The sequence below is a fragment of the Scatophagus argus genome, chromosome 6 (assembly GCF_020382885.2).
Source record: "Scatophagus argus isolate fScaArg1 chromosome 6, fScaArg1.pri, whole genome shotgun sequence".
Taxonomy (NCBI): Eukaryota; Metazoa; Chordata; class Actinopteri; family Scatophagidae; genus Scatophagus; species Scatophagus argus.
In genome coordinates this window covers 21426192-21441882 of record NC_058498.1, presented here as the reverse complement: position 1 = coordinate 21441882, position 15691 = coordinate 21426192, and the positions used below count along the sequence as shown (strand labels likewise).

At 39.7% G+C, this 15691-nt stretch overlaps 2 protein-coding genes across 3 annotated transcripts; both read left to right on the top strand.

The window, feature by feature from the left end:
- The first annotated feature begins 676 nt into the window (after window positions 1–676).
- Window positions 677–6011, top strand: gpr17 (G protein-coupled receptor 17). Of its 2 annotated transcripts, none has more exons than XM_046392364.1 (2): window positions 677–1050; window positions 3018–6011. In XM_046392364.1, the coding sequence occupies exon 2, from the start codon at window positions 3026–3028 to the stop codon at window positions 4043–4045; it is 1020 nt and encodes a 339-aa protein (XP_046248320.1). In that variant the 5' UTR covers window positions 677–1050; window positions 3018–3025; the 3' UTR covers window positions 4046–6011. The 2 variants fall into 2 exon arrangements, with proteins under 2 accessions (XP_046248320.1, XP_046248321.1); XM_046392365.1 differs by lacking the exon at window positions 677–1050 and adding an exon at window positions 1508–2231.
- Window positions 6012–6311: 300 nt separating this feature from the next.
- inpp5d (inositol polyphosphate-5-phosphatase D) lies at window positions 6312–15444 on the top strand. Its single transcript, XM_046392360.1, has 22 exons — window positions 6312–6653; window positions 7174–7237; window positions 8928–9063; window positions 9162–9306; window positions 9446–9586; window positions 9674–9764; window positions 9850–9927; window positions 10073–10150; window positions 10252–10375; window positions 10831–10937; window positions 11405–11507; window positions 11600–11796; window positions 12001–12118; window positions 12205–12301; window positions 12978–13116; window positions 13299–13407; window positions 13584–13672; window positions 14090–14171; window positions 14571–14660; window positions 14758–14868; window positions 14970–15219; window positions 15303–15444. Exons 1-21 carry the CDS (start codon window positions 6514–6516, stop codon window positions 15149–15151), a joined length of 2421 nt encoding a protein of 806 aa, XP_046248316.1. The 5' UTR covers window positions 6312–6513; the 3' UTR covers window positions 15152–15219; window positions 15303–15444.
- The last annotated feature ends 247 nt before the right edge of the window (window positions 15445–15691 follow it).

Sequence of the window (15691 nt, the reverse complement as noted above, 5' to 3'; positions counted from 1 at the left end):
CTTACACAAGACAATGTTTTCGCTTCAGGGTTATGAGACGCACAACATACAGAGCTGAGACGCTGAACAGAAGTGGGGGTCGTCCCAATTAGCAGTTGGCAGTAGATTAACAGGGTAGTGATGTCAAAGCCTCTCCACAGTTCTGCACAGATAGTGGCTTCATTCAAGTCTACAGAATAGCATTTGCATATCGATGGAACAGAGGAGATAAAGGCCCGATGTGTCTGACACACAGCTGTGATTTCCTTGTATGAAAGAAATATTATCCCCCCCCTCAGCCAGTGGAATCTCTCTCCACATCTGTCCGATGGCTATGTGACTGATTATTTTGGGCATTCCAATTCAGGATGCCCCCAGGAGGCAAGAGACCAACAAGGGCCTCTGTTTCCTTCAAACGTGTCCCCCCTCCTCGCTTTTGTTTTTCACGCCCTCCTATAGGGAATGGGGCCCTCTGTAAAACTTAACTGACCATTTACAAAAGATCATCTCAGAGACTTCAGTCATAAACTTCTCAATTAACAACACAGTCCATCTTCTATCTTTCAGTGGGAGGGTGGGAGTTCATGGTAAAGCCGCTCGATGCACCACTAGGCCTGGTTTCCATGGAGTCATACCCAACGACTCATTGCGACTGAGGCATGCCATTCTTCTCCCCGCTGCTAAAATGTGCTGCTTATTCTGACTCAGGCTATTGTGGAGCACACAAGTGGCTCTCTGAGGAGAAGGGGATGGAGAATGAAAGGGTGGGGTCAAGGTTCAAACGAAAAGCTCCCATCGGGACTCCCTTTCTGTTATCAAATTTGTTGAGACACAAGAAGAGCAACAGTCTCATTCCCAAGGACATCTTGAGGGAGAGAAAGGGGGTTATAGCACAGCATTCTTTGTGTCAGAGCTTCAGTTCTTCCACAGCTCAGCAGTCGAGCTCCTGCTCTTCTCTTTGCTTCACTCTCGACTGATTGTCGTCCACGCTGTGTCAGCAACTGAATTGTTCCTGAAGCAGCCAACCTTTTTCTTTAAGAAGCCCTCTCTCTGAACAGCTTCAAAACACAGGTAAGTCTCTTTATTATACATCACATACTGATGAAGCAATAGAGACGTATTTAACCTCTGTTGTCTCTTAAAGATGTGGCTGCACAAGAGGGAATCCTTCTATTGTTTTCATTGTATATACACTGTATTTAGGTGGCATAAATGGTTGCATTAAAACAGTTTATCCCTGATACCAGAGCTACCAAACAATCTGTTATCTGCCTTTTAAGATTAGAAGGATGAATATCAAGTGTATTTGCATTTAATCCAATAACCAAATTTCACATTTACTTTATCCCCACAGTTTTTTTTTTGTTTGTTTGTTTGTTTGTTTTTTTACTGTGATAAGTTTTAACAGTGGCAAACTGTATAAATTACAGCTGTCACAGATTTGTTGCAACAAACTGTGACTGACTAATCTCTTAAGAGGACTGATACCAGTGTGTTTCTTCTCCCCTCTGCCAACACTGTTCGCATGCGAATGCCTGCACAGATCTGCTCACCCAAATCACTGTGATGAAGGCTGAAGGCATATTTCAGGATTGCCTCTCTTTAGGATTATCCCTCTGGGATTCGTATTTATGGAGGCTTTTCCATTGAGCTGTGCTGCACCCGGGTTGTTATCCCTGCTGGACTGCAACCCTTTTCTATGGGGGACTTCAGAATGTGCTGTATCTGAGCCTTGGCTGAGAAATGGCCTTCATTGTGGGTCTCACAGCTCCAGTCAGTGCAGGAGTACAGCACACACACACACTGCAAAGAGCCCCACTGCTACATCTGACTGGTTCCTAATGGGCCAAGATTCTAGACCGGTGAAACTGATTTAGTGATTCAGGCAGAATCTCTTTCCCTTTTTGTTAGAGAGCCATGCAATGGCACAGCATTATTTAATCACATTTTACTGTTTGGTGATATTTGCCTTGTATATTTAGGAACCTCCCTTCAGCTAGAAACATCTGTGGGATGACAAGTTCCTCCCTGCTACCCTCCCTGTTATGATGTTGTTCTTGGATCCTTCATTTCAGATATTCAAGAGAAGTCTTTTCTGAGATGAAATATTACCAGCAAGTACGCCCAAATGATGTTTGTGTAGATGTTAGGCTAAGGCAGAAAAGAGGAGGTAGAAACAAAATAAAGGGAGGGGACAGCTGGGGTTCACCAGAGGTGCCTGAGAGACAGAGGAGTGGGTGGTCATTTCTGAGGTGTGTCTAAATATTTCTCAGACTGTTAAAAACAAATGTGCAGTTCTGTGAAGAATGTTATAAGTTACCAAAGAGGGGGTACTCAAATGTATAGTGATCAGATATTTGCAGGTTAAGATATTTTTGTAAAAATAACGGTTTTATTTCTCACATCTACTGTTCTAATTATAGCTGAAGCTGTTTAGGAAACAAAAAATAACTAACAAGGTTAAATGAGAAGACAGGACCTGGCTGCTTGACAGCTAGCATAGTTCCAATTCACCTACTGGCAATTAAAACAAAAACTTGTTATTTTTATATTACATTATGTGAAATGCTGTCTTAATTAGTTTACATGTAGGCAGATGTTTTTGTTTTCTGTTTAAGTAAACTAACTGCAGGCTAAGTCTAACATTTGTCAGAGTGAAGTAATTGTCTACTCTGAGCGCATGTGAACACTGATGTACATTGTTACCTTGTGAAACTGGCACTGTGACAAACACTCTCCCTGCCTATTGTGTGTGTGTGTGTGTGTGTGTGTGTGTGTGTGAAGAGTGGTGTGGCCAGGGGCTGGGCTGCTTTCCTGTTACTGAGGTAGTTTGCTGTCTGAATACTAACAATGAACTATTTTAGAAATCAAAGGCACTTATTTGAAGATTCATGTCAAATTCAAAGAAGTGAGATAAAACCTGAATCTGCAAACACGACTTACTAAGATCAAAAACATTCCAGAGAGGAGAAATGTTTCTACTTGTGCCTAAGAATTGCTTTTAGTATCAATTTCTAACCATTCCTCTGTCTCCTCAGCCACCAAAATGGAGTCTGCTACAATGGATCTGCCCTCCCTGTTATCCAATCAGTCATCAGAGAGCTGTGGGCTGGCAGATACAACAGTTGAGAACACCCTGTTTGGATGCTTCTACATCCTGGTTTTCTTTCTGGCACTGAATGGTAACAGTCTGGCTCTCTGGATCTTCTCTCACCAGCGTGGCTCTTCCTCTCCAGCCAACATCTTCTTGATTCACCTGGCTGTGGCAGACTTGTCGTATGTGATCATCCTCCCACTGAGGGCCACCTACCACCTCACTGGAGGCCACTGGCCTTTTGGCGAGGTGCCTTGCAGATTGGCTGGCTTTTTGTTTTATGTGAACATGTATGCCAGCCTGTACTTTCTGGCCTGTGTGGCGGGGGATCGCTACCTGGCTGTGGTTCACGCTGTGAGGTCACTCAAGGTTCGTCGTGTTCGCTATGCTCACATCATCAGCTTCTCTCTGTGGGCCCTGGTTACTGTGTCCATGGCACCACTGCTAGTCACCCACCAAACTGCAGAGGTGGACGGTGTCACGGTGTGTTTGCAGCTGTATAGAGAGAAGGCCTCTCGCAAGGCACTGATCTCACTTGCTGTAGCCTTCACCCCACCTTTCCTCACCACCCTGTCCTGTTACCTGCTCATCATTCACAGCCTGCATCAAGGTTCCAGGTTAGAGCCGGCTCTCAAGCTGAAGGCCCTGCGCACCATCGGTCTGGTCATGCTTATCTATGTAGTCTGTTTCCTGCCTTATCATGTGAGCAGGGCCACTTTCATCCTGGGCTACAGCCATCCTGATGTCTCCTGCCAGACACGCAGAGGCCTTAGCTTGGCCAACCGCCTCACTTCCTTCCTCACCTGTCTGAACGGTGCTATGGACCCGCTGATCTACCTGTTTGGGGCAGAGAAATTCCGAAGCACTCTAATGCAATTGTTTTGCAAAGATAAGGCCAGTATGTCAGGAGCCACCAGTGGAGAGTTAAAGGGGACACATGAGAGCTCTGTGAGTGCCAAATCTGAGTTTTGAGGAAGAGATATTTGAACTTGGTCTGGAGCACTCTTTGATATAGATGCATTTCACTACACACAAAAAATTATCTCTCATTTAACTGTTGCCTTTGTCTGACTGGAGGCTCAGTCCACAATGTGGTTGAAACTGTAGCTGCCTATCTTTATTTTCAGACCCAGTCACAGTTTCTACTCTACACCTTATTCTCTGAACCCTGACAGGTTTTTACTGACATCATCTGTGTAGGTCCACGAGGGTGTAAGGACTCCAAACACCACATGAGGATCTGGACAGAACTTTTTTGTGAACTCACATTACTTGGACAGGGACATTCTGGGTATTCCATATTCCATATCCAGGTTTACATATTCCATATGTAATGAATTGGAATGAGTGTTGATCAAAAGCTGTTTAAAAGCAAAATGGTCCTTTTTGGTTATTGTCATACTCTCATAAGGCAAAAAACTTTGTCTGTTAGTGACAATTCCTTCTTGGCATCTCCTTTTATGTTTTGTTTGTTTCCATCTTCATGCTTCCAAAATTCCACTGTAGAACCACTATTGATTTTGCTTGCAGTGAAGGTTATTTGCATGAGCAAAATCTGATTGGCCACAGCTTATGGAAGCGTGCATAAAGAACTCGAGAACTCTTGGACATCTTTGAGTGCTAAAGATATCAGAACTAAAGAGCTAAACAAGCTTCATGCTCATGTGGCAAAATGATTTGTGTGTCAAACACCAAATAATCAAATATGTACATTGTCAACTTTTGATGTATATTTACTGTTACCATTTGTATCTTATACCAAATGTGTTAAATACTCAGTAGTTAATGTTTAATATTATTTTTTTAGGTTACCTAAGGTTTTTAGCTATGTTGCAGCATTGCCCTGGTTGCAATTCCCATCAACTTCAGCAAATGCTAGCATGACAGCACCCTGTCTCAGATCTTGAACATCGTAAATTACCTGCTAAACATTATACTGGTGTTAGCATTTAGCTCAAAGCACCTCCACACCCGAGTACAGCCTTGCAGAGCTGCTATGAGTATTTGTTTTTAATATAATGTGTATTAAATGCACTTAAAAATGTATCTTCCCTGACTTTTTTGAAATTGCTGAAAGACACCAGTACCATGTTTATTTTGCATGTGCTAGACAAATCTTCATTGTACATGCATATACTGTACATTGTACATATATGTACTGTATCTTTATCATTATCCATCTCCTCTGCTATGCATTTACTGGTTTGTCCAAATTTTTATGATACCGCACTTCTGCATGACAAACTATAAATCTTGTTTTACTGTGAGTCAGTTCATCTAAATGCTGTCTGCAAAGTAAGCGATGTTTGAGACAGAAATGATTCATATTGATTACTAAGATATGAGTTATAAATGTTCATTGTGACTTCAAGTTGCAAATAATACACTTCTGAGTGTTGTTACAAGGTCACTCTTCAGAGGAAATGTTCAGTTTGAAAAACAAAGCTCTCTTGTAAACACTATGGATGATCCACCAGCTTGCTTATGTCTTACAGCTGACTCACATGTCGTTCTTTATTTCTTTTTTGTATCAGTAACATCTGCTTTTTAAATGTGGTTGTATATAAAGTATATGTAACTAAATACTGCAGTTGTTGTCACTTGAAAGCAAAAGTATGATTTCGCGTCTTCTCTGCATGAGGTCGTGAGGACGTGAAATCATCATCACTGTATGTCTGAGACTTTGACATGCTCTCTGTGAAAGTGGGAAACCTATTTCAAGTGCAGGACAGAAACCACTGAGGCGGCAGTGACTTGTCACTGTGTAGTTCTCTTTTTGCATCATGTGACCCATGTTGTGGTTTCTGAGCAGCTTATTTTCCTCCTCTTATTTTTGCAAGACTTCCTGTCCATCACATGAGCATGGCAAACCTTCTAAAACTGTATTTCCTGAATGTATAGACTATGTTTTAGAAAACACCTAGCTCTCCTAACTCACATTAGATTTAAGAGAAACCAGTAAGAATCATCATATTTGCTCTTTTTTTTGTTGGTTCTCTTTTCATTTCTTCAAGTTTTTTTTTTTTTATAAATGACTTCCTTATTTTTCATGGACAAGGAGGTCAACAAAGAGGTCTCTGGAAACTAAAGAGAGAATTCTGGTTAATCATTCAGTAATGTGACAAAGATATATTCTCAGCAAGCAAAAGTTTGTATTTCCATTTACAGCTACGTGGATATGTCATATAACAGTCAGAGCAGAGGCACCAGGGCCCTCCTCTTTCAACTTCTCAAATGAGGAAGTTCAGAACAGAGGTAGTAGCTGCCTCCTTTTTACAGCTTGCGGAGGCAGGGGATGAACAAGTGAAACAGGACTTAAAAGTACGCAACATGAAAAGATGAAAATAGCTGTAAAGAACTGAGTCTACCTTGGTTTGCTGGAATATAGTTTGAGAACAGATGCAAAAGTCTTGAGCTCAGATTCTTGGGTGAGAAACAGGATGCCAAGTTATCAGCCTTGGTGTCATGGTAATATAACTCGATCCAAAGCCGAGGATCTTCTTTCCAAAGCAGCAAGAGATGGAAGCTTCCTTATTCGGGCCAGTGAGTCTATACAGGGAGCGTATGCCCTCTGTGTTTTGTAAGTAGACATTACTTGTTTCTAATTATCACACTTGTAGTTTATTTTGATGTGGTTTCATAAAGTGGACAATGGCCCTTTGGTCCTTGCTCAAAAAACCCTTAATGGCATGCAAAATGAACTGTGAGCTCAGCTGAAGGTGTAAAAACTGACATGACAGTGCTGTTATACTGAATCTTTTTAGCATTAAGTTAAAAAAAAAACCTCATCATTTGGGCACATTTAAAATAATTCATCCTGTTGTGTTAACTACGTATCGCATCACATTTTTCATACGCTCATACGCATTGCAATGCAAAGCTAGTTCCCCTTTATTTGCATATCGTGCTGCCAAAAAGCAACACCCTTTGCCCTCTGCTACTCATATAATTTTTCATGCGTCAACCTTCATTTAAAATACTGTCCAGTCTTTTCCAAGTGCCTGCTGAACACACTGAATCTATCAACCAGCCTGTTTATTTTCCTGCATACATGTCATATTCCTGTGACAGTCATTTGCATTCATTTATTTTAACCACAGATACCAGAACTGTGTGTACACATACAGAATCCTGCCAAATGAGGATAAGAAGTTGTCTGTGCAGGTGGGTTGACAGTTTGACACAAGTTAATATTATTTTTGTTCTATGAATTATTATAATTGTAGAACTGTTAGTAGTACAGCACATGTGTACATAAAAGACTTTTCTAATTTATAGAGAAACCACTGGTACACAGCCACTGTTACTGCTGCAACTGCTTAGTTGTCATCTATTTTAAAACATGTATATTTGAACATATTTTGTCATAACTGTTTGGTGGCTAGTGCCATGGCTCTAGGGATGGCAATATCAGCTGGTTGCCTGTCGTTTTTTCAGCCAGTCAGTCAAACATGCTGGTCAAGACGAAAACAGCTCTGAGAGAATTGCCACGAAATTAGTACCTTAGGATGTGACAGACCAAAATTACTGGCATTTCCATTAGTTTTAGATGTACTTTAGTGCTAATTAGCAAATGTTAGCATGCTAACACTTTACCAGCGTGTTAACATCATCGTTGTTGGATTTTAGGCTGCTGACATTAGCATTTAGCTCAAACCACAGACTGTGAGTAGCTGGGGACAATGAGATAAGATTAGCCAGGGGGTAAAACGTGCTGTCCCCAACGAGATAATCATCAAAAAAAAAAAAAAAGAAAGAAAGAAAAGTTATTGTATGACCACAAATTAAGGAAGTATGGTTCACATTATTCACTGCATCTTGGGTACAAGCTCGTGGAGAGTGTGGTAAACAAACCAGAGCGAAAAAGGTAAAAATAAGATTTTTGTCATGCCAAGTGAATCCATCATGTTACTAAAGCCATCAGTGTGACTTGTCTCTCTAGTTTGCATGACAACTGCAGCTTATAATGGTTTGTTTTCAAAAAGTAAGTGACAAATCCTGCATAGTATACCCTTCAATATTCTTTTCTGATATTCTACAGGGTACTACAAAAGAAAGACAATTTAGAATCCCAGAGTTCCCTGAACAGGTTATACCAAACTAGCAAATGTTCATCAGATTTTTGATTCTATGGAGTTTGACCATGCTATACACATGAAAACACTGGCAAATTAGTTTTATGGACTCACTTTCTGTTCCTCAAAATCAACAGAGCTTAATATGGCTTAGCTTAGTTATTTTTATATCATAGAAATAATACTCAAAATCGTATTATCTCCAGTTTAATATGAACATGAGCTGGGTTCTTATCCAGAGGAGGAGGAGGAGGTGAAGGAAGCCTAACGGGCACCACTGCTTAACAAGCGATTGTTCAAGACAATTTCTTCTGACAATTTTCCATTCCAGTTTTTGGGACATTTTCCTCGTATTTGTGGCAACAAAACTTGACATTTTCAGCCAAAATATGATTGTTTTCTAAGCCTAAAAACGTGTTTTTATGTCTATGCCTAACCAAACCTTGATCACAGTATTGCCACTACATGAAACTGAAAATTGAAAGATACAAACATGTAAACATATTAATGATTTGCAGAAACATAAAATGCTAACATTTATGCTCGTGATCAGCATCAACTCAACTGCAACAACTTTTAAATCAAATTATACATTGAAGTCTGCTGGAAGAAGCCACAGACAGCACAAGTAGACATATCTGATGTCACATGGGAAGTAGAAGTAAAACTTCAAGATTGTGTCATCTGATTTAGTCGCAAAAGAAAAACAAAAGTCTTTACTTGTTAGTTCTGCTGATGTCTGAGGAGAATTATGTGTCTGCTGTATATCTACACTTCAGGCATCAGAGGGAGTTCCTATCAGGTTCTTCTCTGTGCTGCCTGAGCTGGTGGAGGCATATTACAGTCCCAACATGGGTTTGGTCACACATCTGCAGTACCCAGTCCAAAGAGAGGAGGAGGTAGACGAGGAGCCAGGTCAAATAAATCTTTCTACATCTGAACAGTGACTATTTGTAAAATGCCTGTCAAAGATTTAAACATTTCTTAACATAGTATGCATCTTTCCCCTGCAGAATCCAGTAATCTTCCACCACAGCTTCCACCCAGGAACATTATAATCAACGATGTGAAAGACAGCGACTCCAAGCCTTCTGAACCAGCCTATAAGTCTATATCGGACACCTGCCTGATGAGACTTCAGCATATAGACTTGTCCACGTATGGTCATATTTTCAAAATTTGCACTGATGCAGCTTGACAAATATTTCGTCATGCAATGTTTCTGAGCAGGGATTTGACACATCGATGTGCTTGGCTGTAGCTAACTAGTGCACGCCCCTGTGTTACATAATTCCAGAGTACCGGAGGAGCATGAAATGGCTATCAAAGAATATTTCAGGACCTCAATCTGCTTGGATGCAGAACAAGTCCAGAATGGTCACCTCAACCTCCCTGGACTAAAGAAGTTAACAATGACAATCTGCAAGAATCTAAACAGGTACAGGTAGCATTCAACAGAATACATTATATTTACTAAAATGTATAGGTTTGATTTAACCATGATCTGACCTTATTTGTGAGATAGTGAAATTTCCCGCATCCTGCCAGCTCTGGAGGTTTTCCACAGAGTAGTGGACCAACAACTGTCCCCAGGGATTGGGCAGTTTCCAAAGCAGGTGGGTGACATTCTTGATCCTTTGCAGCGTTATCAACTCTCATAAAAAGATCCTTATCATTATGCATTATTTCCTTTATTTTCAGATATCCTCTGATCCGGGTCAATCTGTATCCCTTAGGCTTGAGCAGCTGACAAAACTGCTCTACTCAATAGAAGATAAGGTATTAACTGATTAATTAATTGTTAATTGTACTGATTGTGAATATCATGAATAATCATTTTTACTGATATACCAACAAGTGATGTAATTTACAAACAAGATTACATAGTTCTCAAATGCAACCCTCTATTTATTACTTTTTTCAGGCTAAAAGTTCTATGTTGGAGTCTTTTGGATATGAAGGTGGTCACAGGAAGTCTATCATACCGTGTGTTACATTTGAGGTGCTTACTCTAAGTTACTGTGTTGGAGTGCATGCAAAATAAATGATACAAACTATCAGGAATTTGTGGTTTGCTTGATTTGTTTCCTCTTTCACTTGCAGGTCAAGCAAGAATCTCTGGGTATTTCCACAAAGATGTTCCTGAAAGTTGATGTTGAAAGTGGGAAGCTCTACTTCAAGAAGTCAAAAGATGGGCCTGACGACAAAAACATGGCACACAACAAAAGTAAGAATTCATAAGACTCTGTATGTTCATTCCTTTCAACTTTTAACCACAATAGCAATGTGGCTCTAATGGTAGTTAGTTTGTCAGTTAGTCAGTTCACCACTTTGATATATTGATATATGAAAATAATATTGCTTCATGGTTATTCATGACCTCAGAGGATGACTCACAGTGTTATTCCACCTATTCCTCTATTCCACAGAGATCCTCTGACTTTTGTCATGTTCATGGCCATACCAATTACACTTAAAAAACAACATTTTACCTGAGACATAGTTCCAAACAATTTTGGGTGCTGGTGGGGTATCTCTGAAGTTTCTTTTGTTCTATTTCACCAACCATTAAATTCATATCGACTCTTACAAAAGTATGAATAAGTAGGATGGCCCTCAATCCTTGTTTTAAAAATGCTGTAAACCATCAGCACTGCTATATTTGTTGTGCTAATTTTTCAGTACTGCAGCTGGTTAAATCTCAGAAAGTGCACATCAAACTTGTCATCGTGATGGAGACAGAGAAAGAGAAGATTTCGCGTAAAGAGTTTGTGTTTGATAACACGAAGGTAACAAACCGCTGACAACTTTGGACATCTTTTTCAATGAAATAATTATCTGTAATATTAAATAGTCATTGATCAGCCTGTCAACAATATATTTTATTTATATAACCCAACATAACAAATCGCAACTTGCTTCATTTGCCATTTTGGGGGTAAAGGTGTGCATAAAATCCCTTTAATTGGGAATAAATCATTAGCATGAGCAAGATTAGCATCCAACTCACAACTGTCGGCACACTTTGATTCAAATTCTAACGGAGGAGTATTGCCTTTTCACATTACCCCACTCCCCCTTAAAACCACTGAGAACATATGAAGAAATTTCAAGTGAAATAACCAAAGCACTGGCAGAAAATACGGTGTTTGTGTAGGATATGGTTACACAGGCTTTAAGTTTTCAGTCACTTGTAATTCATGAGGTACAATGTTTAAATGTGTTTGTTATCAGAAATATTTTTATGTCCTACCAGAAAAGGGAGGGGTTTTGCCAACTACTTCAACAAATGAAGAACAAACACTCTGAAAAGCCTGAACCAGACATGATCACTGTGTTTGTTGGCACCTGGAACATGGGTAACAATGTTAACTTCTTACAGGTTTGAATGAATTTAAATTCATGATGGCAAAACAATGACAAAGTACAATATTTACCAAAAAAACCACAGGAAATGCTGGGGTTTCCTCCAACATTGACTCCTGGTTTCAGTGTAAGGGCCAAGGGAAGACACGAGACGACACGGCAGATCACATCCCACATGATTTTTATGTCATTGGGACGCAGGAGGATCCTACGGGCGAGAAAGAGTGGGCAGACACAGTGAAAGGTGCCCTGAGGAACATCACAAACATCAGCTTTAAACAAGTGAGTGCCTGTGAGAAAGTAAGTGTCATGTGAACAGAATAGAGTAGAATAGAATAGAATAGAATAGAATAGAATAGAATAGAATAGAATAGAATAGAGTTTATTGCCATTTGCACAGCTACATTACAGTACAGGTACATTGGAAATGTAGAAGTGAATGCAGGTGCAGAGCAGAAATGTGTTATATTATCTTCCAACATCCAGGTAGCTATCCACACTCTGTGGAACATTCGGATTGTGGTCCTGGCCAAGCCAGAGCATGAAAACAGGATCTCCCACATTTTTTCAGACAGTGTGAAGACAGGGATTGCCAACACTCTGGGTAAGCAGTTCCACTCCTTCATAAGCCATTTAATGACCCGTCATAAAAATATGTTGAACAATGATGTTGTGATATCTGTTTGATAGGAAACAAGGGGGCAGTGGGAGTGTCCTTCATGTTCAATGGTACATCTTTTGGCTTTGTCAACAGTCACCTGACCTCCGGAAGTGAGAAGAAGCTCAGGTGAGCAACATATTACATTTTTAACAAAGCCAAGTTTAAATTTATTACTAATATTATCTAAGGATATAACCAATTGTGTAATTTATACTGGGGATTCACTTCTCAAAATCACATTTTGTGACCATCACTTTTACAATTTTAACTTGATTAAGTGACTAAAATCTTCCTAAAATTATTCTCTGAATGTCCAGCTGCCAAAATCTTTGAGAGAGGACAGGAGCTGTTAAAAATTAATTAAACCCCTATTTTTGTGTGCTCTCACTCACAGCAGAAAAGCTTTAGTAGCATCAGCAAGTGCTTTGCGGACTCCTGATTAATAGGCTAGACGGCATTGGAGCCATACACGGCCAGGGAAACTCTGGAAAAAGAAGGAAGCCATGTAGTTACTAAGCTGTACCTGAAAACTGACCAAATGTTAGCAAAAGGTTATCAAAAACATCACTCCATAGACTAATAAATAATTGTTCAGTGGTTAGCACTGTCAAACTGTTTGGGTTCAAACCAAAATAATCTGAGCCTTAATTTATTTTACTCTTTTCAGTTTTCAGATCCTTCATTCCTAACGTTTTGGTCTTTGCACACTTTCTTCTATTTTTATTACTAAAATATGAAAGTACATTCACTGAAATCAGATTTTTTTTTTATGTTTTTGCACTAATATTTGCTGTATTTGCAGACGTAATCAAAACTATGTCAGCATCCTGCGATTTCTGAACCTTGGAGATAAGAAGCTCAATCCATTTGACATCACACATCGGTTCACCCACCTCTTCTGGCTCGGTGATTTGAACTACCGTGTCGAGCTCCCTTCCACAGTACGTTGTAAATAATACAGTTTACCATATAGGAATTAAACAAAAACAGTTTCTACTTTTATAAATCTTCCTAATAATGACATCCAGCTGAAGTTGAGTGAGTAGTGCATGAAAGAGCATGCTGGTTGTCAAGCGTCTGAGTTCTCTGAGGCTCAAAACACTTGGGCTGTTTCCCTTCACAGGAAGCTGAGAACATTGTGACAAAGATCAAACAGCAGCAGTACCAGGAACTCCTCGCTAAAGACCAGCTCAACATGGAGAGGAATGATGGAAAGATCTTCTTACATTTTGGTGAGCCTTGAGCACATGGAAAATATTGACCATTACAGACATACAGCAAAGTGTGCATCTTAATGTAACTTATCTTATGCTGTATGTGATTTTCTATATCAGCTCAGTTCTATTCATTGCCTGATGCATTCACAGTGTACATCAAAATTTAAAAAAAATCTTCATTTGGATTGCAGATGAAGAGGAAATCACATTTGCACCCACATATCGCTTTGAAAGAGATACACGTGAGAAATATGCCTACACAAAGGCCAAAGCCACAGGGGTGAGTTTATGTTTAGTCAGATGTCTCTTCTCAGTATGGCTCCTGTCAGTCACCATAGTGCAGGAACCCTTAAAAGCAACTACAGCATTGAACACAAATCTCAATTGACAAGGAACATGTTTTTTGTTTTAGGCATCTAGGTCAAAAAGTCCATGTGAAGATATGTTGTGTAAACTTTAAGATACAGCTCCTCTACAGACACAATGATGAATTTAACGAATTTTAGACATATAGAACCTTATGGATTTAGATCTCTTTTATTAATTCATATCAGTGAGAGTGTTTGATTATTTCTACCGAAAATTACATGAATTCTGATACATCCCAGCTTCTTTTTCATCCTTAAAGTGCTATGAAGCCCTAGTGAAAACTATTATATTCAGTATTTATAAATTTATAATAAATTTAACCCTGCAGACAAAATACAATTTGCCCTCGTGGTGTGATCGTGTCCTGCGGAAGTCATACCCTCTGGTTCATGTTGTCTGCCATGCATATGGTGAGTAATTCATCTTGAACATGTGCATTTCCTGGGTAGGGTTCTAGGAAGAACTATGTAATCTGTCATGAATTTAACAACTACTGGATACCTGCAGAGCATGCAAAAATTAGAGGTAGACTTTAAAATTACAATCAGCCAGGCTGATGTATTAGATTTTTTAAGAGAAAGTGGAGGCTCGGGGTGTTGACTTTGAAAGGACAGAGCCTTTGTCTAACAAAGCCAAGGACTAAAATGCAAGATATCTCAGCTTCTGCTGTACATTTTGACCATTGTTTGTTTAATCTGTCCCTCCGGATTCCCCAGTCTTCATCACAGTGGAATGCAAATTTGCTCTAGTGCCCCTTCAGTCACATTTTTTGGAGACAGACTCATTCAGCCAAACTTTCTAACTTGCAGGGTGCACTACTGACATCGTGACCAGTGACCACTCACCTGTATTTGCGTCATTTGAAGTTGGAGTAGCCTCACAGTTTGTCTCTAAGCAAGGTATGATCACCATCTGCGGTTCACTGCAGATGATTATGTTATCCGCTCCAAAAATGATACTTTGACAAGGTACGTGTTTTTTGTTTTTTTTTCTCAGATCCAAACAGTGCACCTGAAGGAGGGATACAGATAATGAACTGTGTGGCCACACTGTTAACAAAATCAAAGACCAAGTTCTTCATCGAATACCATTCCAGCTGCTTGGAGAGTATGTTTTATTTGTGTGATTTACTGTATTGTATTCTATTTGAATCTGCTTTAAAACTGACAGAGACTATCAAAACAAAGCATTTCTCAAAATTTCTACAGAAACAGTCAAGACTTCAGAGGGAGAGAACATGGAGCACTCAGATGGGTCAATAAAAGTTCGATTTGGCAACCAGACTGTGGTAAAATTTGGAATTAGCTTTCAGTGTGGAAGGTTTATGGTGTCGCACAATCCTCATTTGTCATATTTTGTCTCTTTTCAAGCTCACCCCCATCATATCTGACCCTGAGTACCTTTTAGACCAGCACATACTCATCTGTGTGAAGTCAACAGATTGCGACGAGTCATATGGTAATTAACTCAATGCACGATTTGTAATGCAGATGCAACGAGGTGAGCAGTACTTACACTTTGCTGGTGTCTTATTCCCAAAGGAGAGGGTTGTGTTGCGCTTCGAGCTGCCCAGTTCTGCTACACAGAGTTTCAGATCACACTGACGCACCATGGAGAGAAGACAGGCACATTGACAGGTGGCATCCAGTTGCACACCTTTGACTGCAAGACGACTGAGAAGTTATATGGTGAGTCTGCAAATAAGTTCAGGATTTAAGTGTGAAATGCTTTTTACTTTAGCTCTTGTAGCATCAATTGCTATTTTATTCTGCTTTCAGATTTCATCAAAATTGAAAGGGATGACACTGTCACCTCAAAAGTCAAAGGCAGTGACCCAAACAAGTAAGATATTTTTTCACATGTGGTTATTTCAAAATATCTCAAATAAGACTTCTAAATGTGTGATTTTTTTGTTTTCTGATTAACAGGT

What these genes read in the sequence shown, in the direction of transcription:
- gpr17 (XM_046392364.1), top strand. Translation starts at nt 3,026, where the DNA reads ATGGAGTCTGCTACAATGGATCTGCCCTCCCTGTTATCCAATCAGTCA.
- inpp5d (XM_046392360.1), top strand. Translation starts at nt 6,514, where the DNA reads ATGCCAAGTTATCAGCCTTGGTGTCATGGTAATATAACTCGATCCAAA. An exon ending in ATCTGCAAGAATCTAAACAG is followed by an intron (nt 9,587 to 9,673) that starts GTACAGGTAGCA and finishes TTTGTGAGATAG; the next exon opens with TGAAATTTCCCGCATCCTGC. An exon ending in CCATTCCAGCTGCTTGGAGA is followed by an intron (nt 14,869 to 14,969) that starts GTATGTTTTATT and finishes AAATTTCTACAG; the next exon opens with AAACAGTCAAGACTTCAGAG.